General features: G+C 39.4%; 1 protein-coding gene across 1 annotated transcript in view; it reads left to right on the top strand.

Moving 5' to 3' along the window:
- Positions 1-18,248, top strand: part of CFAP54 (cilia and flagella associated protein 54) — a gene marked incomplete at its 3' end in the record, with an annotated part of 303,390 nt that overhangs the window by 171,116 nt on the left and 114,026 nt on the right. The window contains exons 42-47 of the mRNA XM_082850839.1: positions 987-1,074; positions 1,372-1,581; positions 4,503-4,569; positions 6,311-6,493; positions 8,903-8,989; positions 13,715-13,837. Of these exons, the coding sequence (XP_082706965.1) occupies positions 987-1,074; positions 1,372-1,581; positions 4,503-4,569; positions 6,311-6,493; positions 8,903-8,989; positions 13,715-13,837 (758 nt within the window). The remainder of the gene's footprint in view (positions 1-986; positions 1,075-1,371; positions 1,582-4,502; positions 4,570-6,310; positions 6,494-8,902; positions 8,990-13,714; positions 13,838-18,248) is intronic.

An 18,248-nucleotide genomic window follows, 5' to 3' on the forward strand; every position in this document is an offset into this window, starting at 1 on the left:
CTGAGACAGGTGTATTGGTAACTCAGGTACTATCAGCATTGCTAATTTTGGTGACATGATGTTCTAAAATGGCAAATCTAGGCCATTCTGGACAAAACAAAATATTACAGTGGTTGCATTTCTGGAAAACTCAGAGCATTTTGAACACACGCAAACATACCCTTTCTATGAAATGAAGTTAGATGTTAGACTCAAATAATTATAAATAGGTTTCTCACCTTTTTCCTCACTGTGGGGGAAGGTTCTGTGCATGGCAGGCCATCAAGTGTCAGGTCCTTACCTAGCAAATACTAGCAGATGCCCAATTGTGACAACTAACAAAACCCTTCTCAAATTTCTAAAATACCCTCTAGGGGACATTGCTGCCCTCATTAGAAACCATTGCCATGTTAGTTGGGTTTTTTGGCTACACATCCTGGAATGCATGTATTCATCAGAAAACAACAAATTCAGGTACTATTCAAGATGTGCTTTTTTACATTTGGGTAAAGGAAGAATCCAAAGTGCTGTGCTCCTGTCACATCCCTGATCAAAAACAAACTGTTCAACGCTTCCCATGTGCTGTAGAATAGTGTCCATATTTCTCCACGTGGCACTCAGATGCCTCCGTAATCTTACCACCACCCGCTTCTTCACCCTCCCCAGAAAGCGTATTCTGGCCGCACACATTGCCATATATATATACCCAGCCCTTTCTGCCTTGAACACTTTTTCTGGATTTTTCTCCTTCACCATCTCAACCTGCCCGACTCTTACTGTACTTTCTCCCGTTTCCCACCTCTTTGACCCGATCTCCCACTCCATGACATTAAAATAGAACATCGTTTGCTCTCTACCCATATTGTGTGACATTTAAAGGCTCTATTAGCTTGAAGTTTGCTTATCTACACAGTTAAGGTATAAGGCAATTTAAAATATTCTTGAAAATATACAGGAAATATTTTCCAGGGACTGACATTTGTTCTTTCACTTGATTAAAAATACAGATGTTCTGCAAACCAGCAATGAAAGAAGTCTTAACGTTCAGGCATTGCATGAACTTGGAAGTCTTCTTGTCTTCGCACAAAAGAAAAGGTAGCTTTTAGGAGTCAGTAAAACAAGGGAAACTTTGTTCAGCTGAAAAAAATGTTTAATTATTGTGAAAAATACTGCCTTTCATAAATTTTAGTCTGTTGCTAATATTCCATTGCTGCATTTTATTCATCAAATGCTACCTGAGAGAAATGGTTATGAGCAATAAATGGTATAGATCCATTCTCTAACATTTTAATTAAAATGTCTCTTCAGTGCATTTGCTTTCCCTTTTGGAAGATAGATTTAATAACACGGATCTCAGAAAACATGCTGCTGCATGCTCTATGTCTGTTTTAGGGCTGCTTTTAAATGTTGGAGTCAAGCTCTTGATGACATATTCAGAAAACAAGACGTGCTCCATACATGGAAGGAGTATGGCAGCTCACTCACCAATGCCACTGACAGCCGTTCACCTCCAGGTTCCAAAGACTACAGTGAGGAGTTTCTGTCGAAAGTTGGCATTTGGGGATGTTTGCAAGGGGCGGTGATATCAGCGAAGATAGCACAGTGAGTGTGACGATGGAGTGGTCTGTGTCGTAGCTGTCGCCTCCTTTGTGGGCTGCCCACCCGTGCCATGTAGGGTGCTACACCTCACATGCACTGGGTTCCCAGGCAGCTGTGTCCATATCATACAGGCTTATATGGTTTACTTATTTGTGCTGTTTCTTGTTGATGGCCATCTCCTCTTCCTGTTAACACCTGCCACACCTGGAGTGTGAGAACCATGTGGGCATAGGTCTTTGTTCTGTTCACCAGTGTATCCCGAGTGCCTGACATGGAGATGGGATTCAATAACTACTTGTTGAATGAATGAACGAGTGGATGAACAGTTGGTATTTGAGAAAGAATAACAGCATAGAGACAGGCTGACTAGGGCCTAACTTTAGGGCCCCCAGCAAGTTACTCATCCTGCCTGAGCCTCAGTTGTTCTCATTTGTAAACTGTGGTGACAGGAATTACATGACACACTGTATTAGTTTGCTAGTACAAACTAGCAACAGAGTACCAATCTGTGAGCAATTTATTGTCTCACAATTCTGGAGGCTTGACATCCGAGATCAAGGTGTTGACAGGCCTGGTTTCTTCTGAGTCCTCTCTCCCTGCTTGTAGGTGGCTGTCTTCTCACTCTGTCCTCACATGGTCTTCCGTCTGTGCATGTCTGTGTCCTAATCTGCTCTTCTTATAAGGCCATCAATCATATTGGATTAGGGCCCACCCTAATGACCTCATTTTAACATGATTACCTCTTTAAAGACCTATTTCTAAGTATAGTCACCTTCTGAGGCACTAGGGGTTAGGACTTCAACATATGAATTTCGGGGGTGCAGTGGGTCACATAATTTAGCCCATAACACAGACTGTATTAGTTTCCTATTAGTGGTATAACAAATTACCACAAATTTAGTGCCCTAAAACAATACAGATTTATTGTCTTACAGTTATGGAGGGCAGAAGTCCTAAAATCAATGTGTTGGCAGGGCTGAGCTCCCTCCGGAGGCTCTAGGGGACCATCTGTTCTTGCATGTTCCAGCTTCTAGAGGCCTCCTGCATTCCTCAGCTCATGGCTCCATCTTCTGTCTTCAGAACCAAGAGCCTGTCATCTTTCTCTCTCTCTCTCCGAGCTCTGTTTCCGTCCTCACATCTTCTCTGACTCTGACCCTCCTGCCTTTCTCTTATAGGGATCATTGTGATTACATTGAACCCAGTAATTCAGGATAACTTCCCTATCTCAAGGCCCTTAATTTAATCACATCTGCAAAGTTTTTTGGTTTTGGGGTTTTTGTTTGTTTTTTGCCACGTGGAGTAACATATGCATAGGTTTGGGGGATTAGGCCGTTGATTTCTTTGGGGGGGGGGGCATTATTCAACCTGCCACATGTAACATATGGGAAAGCCCATCACAATGCCTTATACCTAGTTAGCACTCACAGATATCTTAAATATTTGATTAATGTGCGAAATTTAGGAAGTATGAAGAGAGTGGAGGTACAGGTTTCCTTTACCTCTCTAGTTACATTTTAGGGCGTGGTAGGCAAAAATCTGCATAGTATTTTGAGCTGTAGAGAAAGTTTTTAAAAATAATAACTTGTCCTAGTTAATAATCACACTGTTTTCAGAAAATTAGCATTTGGACAGGGGAAGTAAGGAATTACCACTTAAAAAATATCAAACATTTAAAGATTTTTTTAAAACTCTGTCAAGTTTGATTTTTTTTTTTACCACTCCTGGGACGGAACTCTTCCTTACACACACACACACACACACACACACACGATCCCCACGCAAGTTTGAGTTTATAAGTTAGTAGAGCTTGGCAGCAGAGAATAGAAAAGCTGAGGAAGGTTCCCAGCTTGAAAAGAACAGCTATAGCATTCCTGCCAGAGGACACCTCAGCTTCTCTGAGCCTCTGAAGTTTTTACTTAGTGGTTTTCAATCAACAGAAAGTCATTTCCTGGTTACCCAGCTGGAAGTCTGACTTCCACAGGCTCTGTGATACTCCAGGGGCTTTGGCTGTTCTTGGAGACTTCTTGAGGAGAAGAAACTTCTCCCCCCACTGTTCAGAAGGTAAAGCACCACATAGAGAAGCTGAACTCAGACTGACGAAGTTATTAATATAGTGAAGCCCACTGGTGTTATTGAAATAAGATTTAGAAGAAGGTAATGTGGTTTACAGTTGCAAATTTGAGTTTCAAGACCCATGTAAAGAAAACTCAAACTCTACTAAGGGACGTAAAATGAGACAGTAGTAAACACAGAGTTATTACCTTAATCTTTGGTGGAAGGACTTAATGTCATCGATGGATCCATAATATACTGCTGGTGAGGAAACACATTGTTTAAATCTGTGGGAGGAAATTTTTTAATTGTACTCATCAAAAATTTGATTTAAAATTGTGCACCTCCTTTTCCCCAAAATTCCACTTCTAAGGATTTATCCAGTGGAATTAATAGGACAAGTGCTCAGAAATGTAGGTACAACAATGTTTATTTCAGCGTTGGAAAAAACCAAAATGGAGATGGATATTTTAGTATTATGGTACATGCATATGATAAAAATATTAAAATCTGTAAAATAATGATGTAACTCATTATGTCCAAGAATAAAAAATTTGTTTATAAAATAATATGTATTGCATAATTTTAGTCTTACTGTGAGTGTGCATGTGTATTATTGTATGTAGAAGAAAATCTAGAAGGAAAGTGGCCAAAATGTTACCAGTAATCATGTTTAGGTGGTAGGATTATAGGTGACTTTTCATTTTATTTTTTTTCTATCTTTCTATGTCCTAGATCTTATATGAGTATGTAGCACTTTTAGAATCACAAAGATTATTTTAATTTTGGAAACTCTATGAGTATTAGAGATGTATTTATATAAAAATAGTCTTGGAACATTGTCTATGAATGTTTCTTTTTCTTATACTTAGATTTATTCAGACATTGGACGTTGAAAAGAGAACCAACTCTTGCCTTTTGTCCGGGTTACTCTTTCAGGTAACACTTCCTGTATACCTTTTTACAGTAGCCGGACCACGCAGTCAGTAAAAAAAAAAAAAAAAAGCAGTGGTTTAGCATATTCATAAAACTTGCACGTAGGGAAATAGCATGAACCTTGATTAAATATCATAAGCCCGTCTTTCCTTCAATGGCTGAACCCCTGTGGCATGGTATTCAGCAGAGTCACTTTTTTCATTTTGGCTACAGAAGGAGGAGTTTTACAGATAAGGAAACTAAGTCTCCTGTCCTTCGTGATGTCATTTTACTAATGAGCAGTGAAGCGAATCTGACTGAGTCTAAAGGGTTGCCTTAAGTTGCCTCATCTCTAAATAAAGTTTTGCTCAATTGTGTGATGTAAAATATACCATATAATGAAAGCAAAAAATAAGTTGAAGACTATATAAGTAGAGTGTCTGCAGTTCTTAGGATTTGGGTTTGACTTTACTGAAGAAGAAAGGAGCTTTTATCTGAAATACAAGACATTCTAAGATTTGGGAACATAGCCAGGGGCCTCTGCAGTCTCCTGAAGGTTCTGTTTACTTTGAAGGATGGGACACCCTTGTTCTAAGGAGTCTAGTAGCTTATGAAATCTGGATGAGCATATGGCCAGAGTTTTTAATTTTCTTATGTTCCATACACTTCTGGCCTGTGCTTCAAAGGGAAAAGGTGGAAGAGGCAAGGATGCAAAGGGAATAATAATCCGAATTGGATTCCTTCTATTGCATCCTTTATTTTCTTCTGATATTCCTCATTCCTGAAGATAATGCTGTTTATATTTTAGAAATAAGTAATTTTTTGCTTAAACGTGGACATCATTTCTTTGTAATATGACACTTAAAATTAAAATTAGCTGGGGGATTTATTTTTAAAACCTGCTCTTTTTATGATTTTAAAGAAAATTTGTAAAACTAAAAATTAAACAACTGTAATATTTTAGACTAGGTATCATAAGTTTAATGAGCAATCTGATTAAACTTTGTTCCAGATATATACATTAAAATAACTTTATGATGCATTTGTCATCAAGAAATGTTAATTGTTTAAGATAACATAAGAAGCACTCCTAAATGTACAATTTGATTTTGTGTATTCATCTTGTTTCTGAATGTCTGGTACAACGTTGGTCATATAAATTACCTAAGAAATATTGGTCAATTAAACAAATCAACTTTTTACTTAATTCAATAAAAATTCAAAATTATCTCTGCTTGATTTAGACTTCTGAAATATGTTTTTCTTTCCTCTACTTATATAGGTTGGTATAGTGGAAAGAACATAGATTTTTGAGTTACATAGACATGACTTTGAATCTTCTTTTTGCCATCATTAGCTGTGTGACCTCAGAGAAGTTAATTGTTTAAGCCTCAGTTATATCACTTGTGAGATAATAATCCTTCCTTCTAGGGGTAGGTTAAGTGAAGATTAAATGAGATAATATTTACAAAGAATTTACCAAGAGTGCCCAACACAAAATTGACCCTCAACAAATGATAACTTAATATAATTTCTTCTTAAAATGATAATTATTCAACTACCATGGAATTTAAAAGGCCCATCTTGAGTGGTAAAAGCATTTGGAACCTATAGTCATGAGGATATTGATAAGTATCATTTATTACAGGATACAGTGTGCTAGGCATACGCAAAACATTTTGGGAAGTAATACATGTACTTATCTTTCTCTCTCGTTGTTGCAGATGCAAGTTGCAGCTCTTCATTTCACCTTTTTCATTTACAGGGTTTGCTTAGAACCACACTTCTACACCCTAAAGCTGAACGTTGCTATGCTCAGTATGAAATCACTCAGCTTCTTCCCGGCATCGAGCTCTTCTCGGACAGATACCGGGCTGACATCTGCTCTGTAGTTGCAAGTCTGTATTACGTAATCCGCGAACTGCACTTTGCTAAGCAAAATCTAACAGTAAGTGATGTGTAAAATCGACAGATCTTAATTCACTGTGGTATCTTACCCCATTTACCTTATACTTTTCAAGTTTTAATAATGTAGTTTTGGTCAGTTCCTATTTAACTTTTAAACTCTATTTTCGGGATTCAGATCTGTACTTCAAGATGAAACATATTAATTAATATTCTTTCTTTTGACATCACTGTTTGCATTGCCTTTTGGGTACAATAGCCATGCCTATTTGATTTTGTTCTCTTATTTTACTCTATTATTTTACCTTTTTTAGAAGACATTTGGTGAAATTGACTAGAATGTTGCACTGGTCTCAAACACAGGAATCTAGTGCACTTATAACTTCACTGCATTAAGTCATGCAGGTCGTATCAGTATCGAAACCCTGGGAGTATTTCTTTATTGAGATAAATTTATCTTTGTGTCTTGTCTTTTCTGTGTTAAGGGCATATCTAAGTGAAAAACAGATTCTAACTGTGAAATTAAAGACAGACACTTCTTAATATCCTAGGAAATTAAAAAAAAAACACCAAATACAACTCTCTTTTCTTTTAGGGAAATAAACCACAGTATGTATCTCATAAATTTGAAGTTGACTGCATTTCAAACATAAATTAGGGTGTTCTGTTGGTTATTTTATATTTTCCTCCTTTATCGTATTTGTCCTTTTTTCTTCCTCTGTGCTATTTCCTCTACCTCTGTATCTCTTTTCCCCTGTGTTTGCTTGTTAATATATGTTCTTTCTCTTTTTCTGCTTCTTTCCCTTTCCTCTATAATTTTCATACTTACTTTCTTTTATCTCATGTATTGTTTTCTCTTGTTCTAAGTTCACTCTCTCCTTATCTTGAAAAGATTTACTGCCCCCTGATATTAGTTGTTAAATTATAATGTCATGTGTTAAAGTGAAGAGGTTGATACATGCTTTTAACACTTGGCAGATTTGGCAAAAAATTGTTTATTAGAAAAACATAGCAAAATGGTGCTCCTCTCTTGTTAAGGGGATTCATTTCTGGATTTAGAAAATAGTTTTTATCCCCTGGGTAACTTTTAGCTGCCTAGTCATATTCATATATAATACATATCCCTGCCCTGGAAAAGAAATGAGACTTTTTTCTCTGAAGCTTAAGGAATTGAGAACATTTTTCTGAATAATTGAGCAACTGGCAGCAATAAAATGGTATGTTTTTATTTGTCACTAAAGAAAAGAAACAATCTCAAAGGTAATAGCCAACTCATTTTGTGCTGCATTAATTACAGAAAAAAGTATTGTGTTATGTTTGTAGAGCACCATTGTATAAAAATGTATTGTGTTATGTTTGAAATCATTTAAGACCAGTTTTAGTCCTTTTCAAAAGCTGTTGCTGTTAGCAGCCGCCAGTTGACTGACAATGAGATTCCTTAGCTAAACTTGCAAGATGTAAACAGTTTCCATTTTCTATTACACTACCTTCCAGGAGGAGCCCAGTGGCTAAGGAGACAGCTGTAACATATAAAATTTGCTAGGGGACCCAATGCTGTGGGATCATGGGAAATAGTTTGCTAAATAATAAGGATCCCAGTGCCCCTTCTTGCTCCATCTGCCTTTGATGGAGCAGGACCCAGTTGTAGGGACTGAGCTTCAGTTTTAAGTTGAGATCAGGAGCTGTTCAGAAGTCTAGGCAAAACTGTCCCTCAACACCTGCCTTTAGCTGGATACTGGTTTGGTCAATTGAAAAATTGATAGTCTGTAAGCTTTCACATATATCCATGGGACTCCAAGAAGACTTGAACTTTGGGGTTAATTTTAGGAAAATAAAAATGTTATATGAAGAGTAAGCTTGCGTTTTAATCGTAGAATATATGCTCTATGAAGGCAAGGACTTAGATTTTTTTTCTCATTCAACAGTGTCTGACATATAACAGGCCTGTTGTAAATATTTTTTGATGATGGAGATATTCCAGTTGAAGACAAATAGCTGACATTGAGATGAATAAGTAGAAGCTATTAGGGGACATGGATGTGAGTTCCTTTGCTTTAAATTTTGCATTTATTTGGTAGCTCATTTGCTAGAATGTTTCCACAGGCCTCAGTAATTCATACGTATATGTTGAAATAATTTTTTTTCAAGGAAGATGATTAACTGGATTTTTATTTTTCCGTGCTTAAGGAAATGTGAAACCTAGGTTTTTGGTATCAAGTAGCATCTACTTGGAACTGTTAAGTCACTGATAGCACTTTAAAATTCTGATAAAATTATGAAACATATGTTAGGCAGATCATTTCACTTATACCAAACAGTACAGTCTTCTAATGTGGAAAAATCAATCACAATTTTGCATAACATCTCTTACATCAGTATTTGGCTAAATTGTATTATTAGGTTATTAACTTGATAAAATACGTTTCAAAACAGAGTGTTTTTCTGTTGGTAGATTCTGCCTCTTCTTGCATTGTACCAATATTTTGTTTCTGGAATTTGCCAAGACCTAGTCAGAAATCTAGAAGCAAGAATCCTCAAGGTATGTTTCAGGCTTTTTAAGACATTTGATATTCTTGAACTATTAAAGATACTGTCATGAATTACTTTTTTATTATTACCATCATAAGCTGATAATAATATATGGTGTTGTACTGATATTAAAAAAAACTTGCCCAACATTTTAATAAAGTATGAGAAAGAGCCATGTAGAAAGGCTTAGGTCATTTTATTCTTGGGCCACAGTAAAGTGAGGAACAGCTACCCCTGGTAACAAGGCTCACCTGACACCATTCAGCCTAGAAATCACCATTTCTGAAAGATTGGTTTCCTCATGGAGACTAATGAGTCATTTTCCGAAGTTTCTGGGAGTTGTTTTGCTAAGGATCTTTGTGTACATCATGGTATACAGGAGGTTTTTTTTTTTATTGCACAGACAGTTGAGGTGATAAAACGCACAGGCACTAAATTACAATTAATTCTGTAACCCAGAGGTCAGGAGGCTCTCTGCTTTCAAGATTCGTGTGCAGTTGGCTTGAACCCCGTGTGGAGTGGGGAACATCAAGCATCTTGTTTTCTCTGCCCCTTTTCCCGATCACCCGTGGTCGCAGGCTCCCACTGTCACTGAATTTGTCTTGTACATGGATCCTTTCAGCAGCCAGCAGATTTGCTCCCTGTTCTGCACTTCTTCATCTCTAATATGGAATTCAACCCTATTCCATATTTTACACACACACACACACACACACACACACACACACACACACACACACGTAAACACACACACTGCATCCACCCAAGGTGTTTATTTCTATACTGGACTTTACTGAAAATTGGGAACATAAGGAAATTTTAGTTGCGGCAAAACCAGCAACTTAAAATAGAATATTTAGCATCTCTGAGTTTAAAATATTTCTCGCCCATTATCCCACTCTTTTGCCTCCTATCCCATGGCTTCGTCAGCCGTATGCTGGTAAATATTTCACAACTCACTCTAAAAAAAAGCTTTGATTTGTAACATTTGCAATTTCCGTAGTATAAATACTCCCACTGCAGCTGACTTCAGCCTACCAACTGGGCGTTACTGAATGTGGGGCTTCGACAAGATGTGCCTGGTTGGCTCTTGCAATTGCGGGTGAGTGGGCTCCCACACTCCCCTAGCTTAGCCCTCCTTCTCCTTTTTTTGGAAATACCCTTCTTCCCCGATCCTTCATATTTTCTAATAAGGGAAAATAAGACCGCCCTTTGAACTGCTCTCTCCATCAAGACCCTGCCTGTGGGCCCTGTTTTCAGACCCAAATTGTCCATTGCATTCTCTTTCTAAATAAAGATAACACCTTCCCTAACAGGAATTGTGATGCTCTTAAGATAATACATTTTAACCTGGGAATAAATAATTTGTAATCAGCCATGAATTCTGGTTCACCCTTTCTGAGTTACTGAACTCTTAACAGTTCTCTGGCTTTTGAATTCTAATAACAGTTTTTAAAAAGCTGCATACAACTTTTCTCTGTTTTTAAAACAGTGCTCTCTTCAAGACTGCAAAATTCTCGAGGCTAAGGCCTGTATCTTTTGCATCTTTTGGTTCCCTATAGTGTCTTGAGTAATAAATTTATATACTTGATATTCAGTAATTAATTGTTGAATTGGATTTAAAATCTTTAGACATATATCAAGTGTCTACTGTCCACACTCTCCTTGGTGTTTGGTGGGAACTCACCGAGAAGATACTTGGTAAATGTTTATTGTTTTATCTTTGAAACAACATTTATCAAGTATCTCCTATATAAAGGCACCGTGTTAGTAACTCTAATCAAAGAAATGTAACCCATGGTCTTTGCTTTTGTAAAGAAGTGAAAATAGGGAAGAGAGATGGGACATACACACAAGAGAATAATGTGTGTACCTCCCACTTGATCATTTCCAAACGAGTGTGACGAACACTATTTCCAGGAGTTTGAAAGAGGGGAAAATGGCTCTGGGTCTCTAGGTTTCAACCAAGTAGATAAGATTTCAGCTTGAAAAAAACAGAACTAACTGAGTAGGAGAGGGGAAGGAGGGAGCATTCTCAGCAGACAGTAGTGTGAAAGGTGTAGAGGTGAGGAAGTATTGACTTGTTTAGGGGGTAGAGGTGGTTGGGTTAGACTGGAGTGGAGGTCTTGATGAGGCAGTTTGGAGTAGATGACATGAGGACACCAGAGGTCCGTGATGTGGAGGAGACCAGGGGCCCAGTCTTGAATTTCAAGCCGAGGCGTAATATGGAGGCTGAGCAGTGAGAGAAGGGAGGAGGTTGTGGTGTCAGAATTGCGTCACAGTTTTATTCTGATGTCACAGGAGGCCAGAAGCATGGAAGGGTTGCAGTGACAACGAGTAACGTGTCAGAAGGCAGTCCAGAGAGGCACTGAAAGCATCTGGAGTAAAGTTTTTGATTAAATGACTATTTCTTATTGATTGTTAGCACTTGGCAACTGTTTTTGTACTAGAGTAGCTTAAAAGTCAGTGAAGAACTATGGACTGTCTTCTCTAGCCTTGGGTTGGGAGGGGGAATTCATGACAGTTTTGATCAGGAGAAGGACGTGATCAGATATATCTGGTAGGTGTGTCAGGAACAGAGTGAGATGGGACTGGGATCTTATCAGCATAGTAGGACTGGAAACGCAACTAGAGTGTTGGCAGAACCACTGAAAATGGTCAATTAATGCATCATACAGAGGAAGGAATGATAGCCCCCATAGGCAGAGTTTGCCTGACCTTCCCGAACTAAACTAAACCGTTAGTGGGAAGAGAGAAAAGTCGTAATCAGGAAATAGCAAACGATGATGCTTTCTGACAAATCAAAGAGCAGTAGATCACACTGTTAAGTCTCTACAGTTGCACTAGTGTCTTCCAGGGGAAGCTTTAAGACCTCTTTATGATCAACTGGTCTGGCTTCACTTTAGAACTGCCAGCATCCTGAAAGATTTATTACTCTCAACATATCCGGCATTCCTGGGAAGGGTACTGATGGTTCTGTATCTGTATGACTGAAGGGTTGATTTATGAGCAGTTCTTTTTCCCATCTGGCTTGTTTGTGTTCACAGTGTTCATTGTTTCTGAAAATACATGTCCATTATTATCACCACGGCTTTTTCATATGGTCAGATTGGTTCGATAAACTGAACCAGAGGTAGCCTGAACAGGTGGTCCATGTACAGCAATCTCACAGTCAAGCCCAGAGGAAACTAACCTTACACAGATATGGGGAAATGTTTCCTCCAAGGGGCAAAGAGCTCCAACGACTCCCTAATGCCTATTTTGATATTATGTGGCACCAGGGAGATTAGAGCCCAAGGTGTCTTAGGCAAGAGCCAAAGTATGCAACTCAATAGACAAGCTGTTTTCTCTTCATCAGTAAAAATATTCTCCTGACTTCTTATGTTTTATTTTTATGTTGTTGTCACATCCTGTTTCCTTCTAACTTACCTTCTTTTTATTTCTTTAAAATTGGTACACTCTTGAGATTCCTAAGATAGTAGTTAAAGGAAAAGAGAGAGTAAGATGAGTATAATGTTGAGGATAAGTTGGATTTTCTTTTTCTGTGTTTTAGATATATATCATCTTCATCCAAGTTTGTACTTCACTCCCTACTTCCACAATTTACCCATCTCTGTTCTCTGTAAAGTCGCTAGACGTTTTCAAAACATAAGTAAGGTACAGGCCCTGCCCTGTTCAAAACTCTCCAATCACTTACCATGCAAAGAATCAAATCCCGAGTCTCCACTCTGGTCTACAGGCCACCATTCGCACCTACCTCCCAACCCTCTTCTCCTCTCTCCCTAAGCTCCTGCCACACAGGCTGTCCCCTGAACACACCAAGACCCCAGGATTGCTCCTGCCACCATGTGACCTTTGTAGTCAAGGTCCCCTCAGCAGTTTTCATGTCTCCCTCCATCATATCATTCCCAAACCTTCTCTTGAAGGTTTTCTCCTCAGAGAAGTCCCTCTTAACCACAGTTTCAAAAATAGTATTTTGTCAGTACCTTTTATCTCTTTTCATACTGTGTATATCTTCATGTATCACTTAACTTTAGCTCACCGTATATCCCAGTGGAGGTAACCTCCAAGAGGGCTTGGTGCAGAAGAGGAGCTCAATATACCTGCTGAATGAACGCGTGCATTTGATGATTTGATTTCTTCTTGTAACTTCCTAATTGAAAGTCTTGCTGGATTATATTCAAAATAAGCCATGTACAATATATAGTTACCAATTGACTAATGTTGTTAAATACATGTCTGTAAAATCGACAGTGTCCATTCATTGTGGATAAGGAAATGAACGGTTGATGCATTGTGGAATTCATCTCCTGGTTTGTTTTACATTCCTCAGAGTGTTAGAGAAATCAGGAGTGTTTTTGTTTTGTCTTTCTTTTAAACCATACTTGACCATGGGAACAAAAGGATGAGTTCAATTTTTTAAAACTCTTCTGTGTCTATCCTATTTTTTAAAATGTGTTTGCGTCTGATAAAGTAAGCCACATCTCATGAACGGCCATTGTTTTGAAAAGTCACTTGATGTGATTTACTAGCTTCTTGGTCCCCTGCACATGTGAACTGGCTTACACACAGACACATGCATCTCTACCACTGTGTTGTCTAAACATTAACTTATAACGCGTTACCAATACGAAGCAGAAATTTTGGATCTTGGCAAGTTGATGATTTTTCTCTAAAATTTGTAAGTGAAACAAATGGTTTAATTTAGAATCTCTTTTTTTTCTTTTCTTTAAAGATAGAAGTCCTTATAGATATAGGATTCTTTTCCGAAGCCTTTCATGAGATATCCCAGATTTTTTATGGAAAAAACATGCCTTCTTCAGTACCCGCTGGCTGTAAAGCTACTGGAAGAATGAAGGTAAACCTGCCAATTCGATTCAAAGCCATTTTTAACCTTTTGAAGGTCCTTTTGAAGGCTACATTCCTAAAATCTGGGGAATGCTTCCACAAAAGGGTATTTACAAGTCTCTGGTACTGCAAACTTCTTTGTTAAGGCTGATTAGAGCTAACATCAGACATACACAAGGTTTCCTTTGTCTGAAATGGAAGAAGGGTGGGTGTCATGACGGGGAGGGGAGTGTGGTCTTGCAGTAGGTTTTTACTGTGGAATTCTGACTTTGTGTTGTCATGGACAGTCTCAGTAGACACACTGATCAGCCACTATCTCTTAGACTTTTGGGTCTGAGCTTATAATTTCTAGTTAATAGTCTTAGTCAAAATGGTCTCTCTTCATGTTTTATTTGGATATTTTGATTTATATACTTTATACCAAAGAGTTAAGCATGTGTTCACATTTCTTCTGATTTTTGTGAAGAGAGAATGTTCCTCTATTTTGTCTAGTCTTTTTTGACTTTGGGAGAGAGTTCTACCTGGCTTGCTTAATTTGTATTTGTAAGTTGCATGATTGAAGCAGCCTTGAAAATGAATACTGACTTTTATATTTAAATCAGAGTGAGCTCTTATTGTCCTCTGCTTTGGTTTTTGTGGTGATCTGGGAATCCCTGGGTGATCTTGCTTGGGGCAGATGCTTGGACCCTCATCCAAGGGCCAGCAATAAAGGAAATAGGAGGAAGCAACAAGTCAGTTCCCTGGGAGAGACCATATGTGTGAGGAGTGAGACTGGCAGACAGGATACATGCTGGTGGGATTCAAATTCAGAGGACCTAGAAGAAACAGCGGAATAGTTATGTCTTAAAAACTACTTGCATAGGCAGACATATTTACATATAATGCATACATTACTTCAGTGTATACCCCTAAAAGGTTGCTGCTTTTTTCTCAATATGACTGCTACAGTGTTATAGTTTATCGTAATGAGGTTAAGTGTCAAGTTATCTACAGAAAATCCTAAGAGGGACGTTCAGTAGACGATCAGATACGTGTGTGTATGTCTATACATCTACAGTGGACCCTCTGTATCCGTGGGTTCCACGTCAGTGGCTTCAACCAACCATGGATTGAAAATATTTGGAAAAAAATTCCAGAGAATTCCAAAAGGCAAAACTTAAATTTGCATGCTAGCAGTTATTTACGTACCATTTACATTGTATTAGGCATTATAAGTAATCTAGAAATGATTTAAAGTATGTGGGAGGATGCGCCTAAGTTATATGCAAATACTGTGCCATTTTATATGAGGGACTTGAGCATTGCAGATTTTGCTATGGGGGGTGGGGAATCCTGAAACCAATCCCTCACAGTTACCAAGGGACGACTGTATATTTATCTATCTAGCTGTCTATGTGGGAGTCAGTCATGTTTTTTGGTTCATTTTCTATAGCACAAACTATTTCATCTTGTTACCTGGGTTAAATTAGCAGTATTTTCTTTTCTTTTTTTTTTAAAAGTTTATTTATTTATTTTTGGCTGCGGTGGGTCTTCCTTGCTGCACGTGGGCTTTCTCTAGTTGCGGGAGTGGGGGCTACTCTTTGTTGCGGTGCGCGGGCTTCTCATTGCGGTGGCTTCTCTTGTTGCGGAGCACGGGCTCCAGGCGCACAGGCTTCAGTAGTTGTGGCATGAGGGCTCAGTAGTTGTGGCTCACAGGCCCTAGAGCGCAGGCTCAGCAGTTGTGGCACACGGGCTTAGTTGCTCCGCGGCATGTGGGATCTTCCCGGACTAGGGCTTGAACCCGTGTCCCCTGCATTGGCAGGCGGATTCTTAACCACTGCGCCACCAGGGAAGCCCCATAGCAGTATTTTCTTGCTTGCTTCTCAAGCAACAGCCTTTCCCTGTTGTAAAATAGTTTGCATTTTGTTATTTAAATTATATTTTAATTCATTTAAAAATATTTATTGAGTGCTGACTGAATACAGGCACTATTCCAGACATGGGAATAGAGCAGTAGAAAGATAAATGGAGTTATTGCCTTCCTGGAGGCATGTTACTATTGGACAGTCCAGTGAGGAAGACAAATAATAAACACATTAAGCACATAACTACATGTCAGATGGTGACATGCTCTGATGGACAATCAAGCTGAGCTGAGGGACAGGAATTGACCAGAGCGGTGGGTAGCTGTTCTGTTGAGGGTGGTTTGGGAAGTCTCTCTAATAAGGGAGTGAAAGATTTGAGGGAACAACCTTTCAAATAGGAGGCAGTGCAAGGGCAAAGGCCTGTAAGATGTGGTTGAGGAAACCAGGAAGGCCACGTGAGGCTGGATTAGAGAGGAGGAGACGGGGCAGGACCCAGGAGCCAGGTCATGTCGGACCGCCCAGGGCTGGGGGAGGACTGGAGTTTACTCTAAATGAGATGGGAAGCCTTGTAGAGCTTTGAACAGAGGAGTAATGGGACAGGAAGTAAATTTCAAAGAACCGCTTTGTTGCTGTTTGGGGAATGGGCTGTGGATGAGCTTGGGTATAAATGGGGAGACCAGGGAGAAGGCCTTTGCCAATGACCTGAGTGAGATGTGACAGTGGTCGGGGTAACAGTGGTGGGAGGAGTGAAAAGTGGTAGAATTCTGGGCACATGGCAAAGGTAGAGCTGACAGCATTTGCTAATGATGGTTGAGATGTGGGATGTAAGAGAAAGAAGTCAGACCTGACTACAGAGTGTTCAATGTGAGCAGCAGGTAGCAAAGAGTTTTCATTGACTGAGATGGGGAGTCCCGCTGCCCCAAGGCAGGCGTAGAGCGTGTTAAGTGTGAGATTCCTAGTGGACAAGCAGGTGGAGATACAGCCTAGGTAGGTGTAGAGAGTATATGTTCTGGAATTCAGGGGAGAGTTTGAAGCTGCAGGTAAATTTGGGAGCATCGGCAGAAATTTAAAGTCATGGGACTGGGGGAGAGCAGCTGGGGACCAAGGCAGATAATGAAAAGTAAAAGGCAGAGGACTGAAACTTGGGGCCCTCCACATTTAGGGTCCGGAAGACAAGAAGGAAAGGGAAGCCCGTTGGGTAGAATAGGAAACGAGAGTTTTCAATGGTTACTGCTTTCACCAAAACAAATAGACAAGTGATCTGAAACTCATTTTTACAGATAAATTCCAAACTTCATTTTTTATCAACTAGTTTTCGTAAGACAAAAGTGTGGGCGAATTGTTTCCCAATGGATTATGACTTCAAATTTTGTGTTCTCAAAGTTAATTTGCAGCTTTTCCAGCTTCAGTTGGGAATTTAAAAAGTGTAATTAAAAGAGGAAGTGCGTTCAGGGTTTAAAATTAAAATAGGTGCCAACGTTATTAGGCTGCAGGCTAGTTATTTAAAGACAGGATTAATGAATTAAATTTCTGTTGTAAAGCAGTTACTGGAAAAGTCTTACAGATTATGATTGAACTTTTTTTTTTTTTTTTGCGGTACGCGGGCCTCTCACTGTTGTGGCCTCTCCCATTGCGGAGCACAGGGTCCGGATGCGCAGGCTCAGCGGCCATGGCTCACAGGCCTAGCTGCTCCGTGGCATGTGGGATCTTCCCAGACCGGGGCACGAACCCGTGTCCCCTGCATCGGCAGGCGGACTCTCAACCACTGCGTCACCAGGGAAGCCCTATGATTGAACTTTTCACGGGCTTTTAAAAAAATTCTATTTTTTTTTTAATATACTCATATTTCGATTCTGCTCTCATCACCAAATCTAAAGTCCCATCATTAACTCTCTTCAAATTATATCACCAAAGGTCTCTCCCTGGATTCAGTTACTCACTTTTCAATGTGTTAAAGGAAATAAAGAATATCTTCAAAAAAAGAAATGTTTTTAAACACTCACCAGCACTTTATTCCGATAAGAGCAATATGTGATGTCTTGATTTAGGGGTTCCTCAAAAGCAGATCCTGAGACAAAGATTTGGGAACAATTAGTGTGTTTGAGAGATGATTCCAGGAAGAACAGTGAGTGAGTGGGAAAGTCAGACAGCGAGACGAGGAAAACCACTCCACAGAGCATTAATGAGATCCCCGCCACGGGCAGGTGGGGCCTGCAGAGAGACTGTCTCTTGCCCCTCATTCATAGGGGTTGCTCCCTGCACTTTCAGCCTCTCCTGAAACTCTCCTGTGGCCACAGAATGCCCTCAGTCAAAGAGGTACAGGTGCTTGAAGTAGGATACCACGCACATATGAGTGGCCTGTTCATGGAAGATGCTGGTGACTTCCAGGTGACCAAGAGGATGTGGATGTGGTATTAGTATTGACATCTAAGAATGGGCACCTTTTAAAAAGGGCAGCTGTACCAGAAGGGATGCACCCTCATAACGATACAACAATGTTCTGTGACAAATGAATTGAATGTTTTCTAATGCAGTATTATATTTAGAGCCAAACATATTAACAGGTAATTCACAAAC

Source organism: Leucopleurus acutus (assembly GCF_964270905.1).
Source record: "Leucopleurus acutus genome assembly, chromosome: 11".
NCBI lineage: Eukaryota > Metazoa > Chordata > Mammalia > Artiodactyla > Delphinidae > Leucopleurus > Leucopleurus acutus.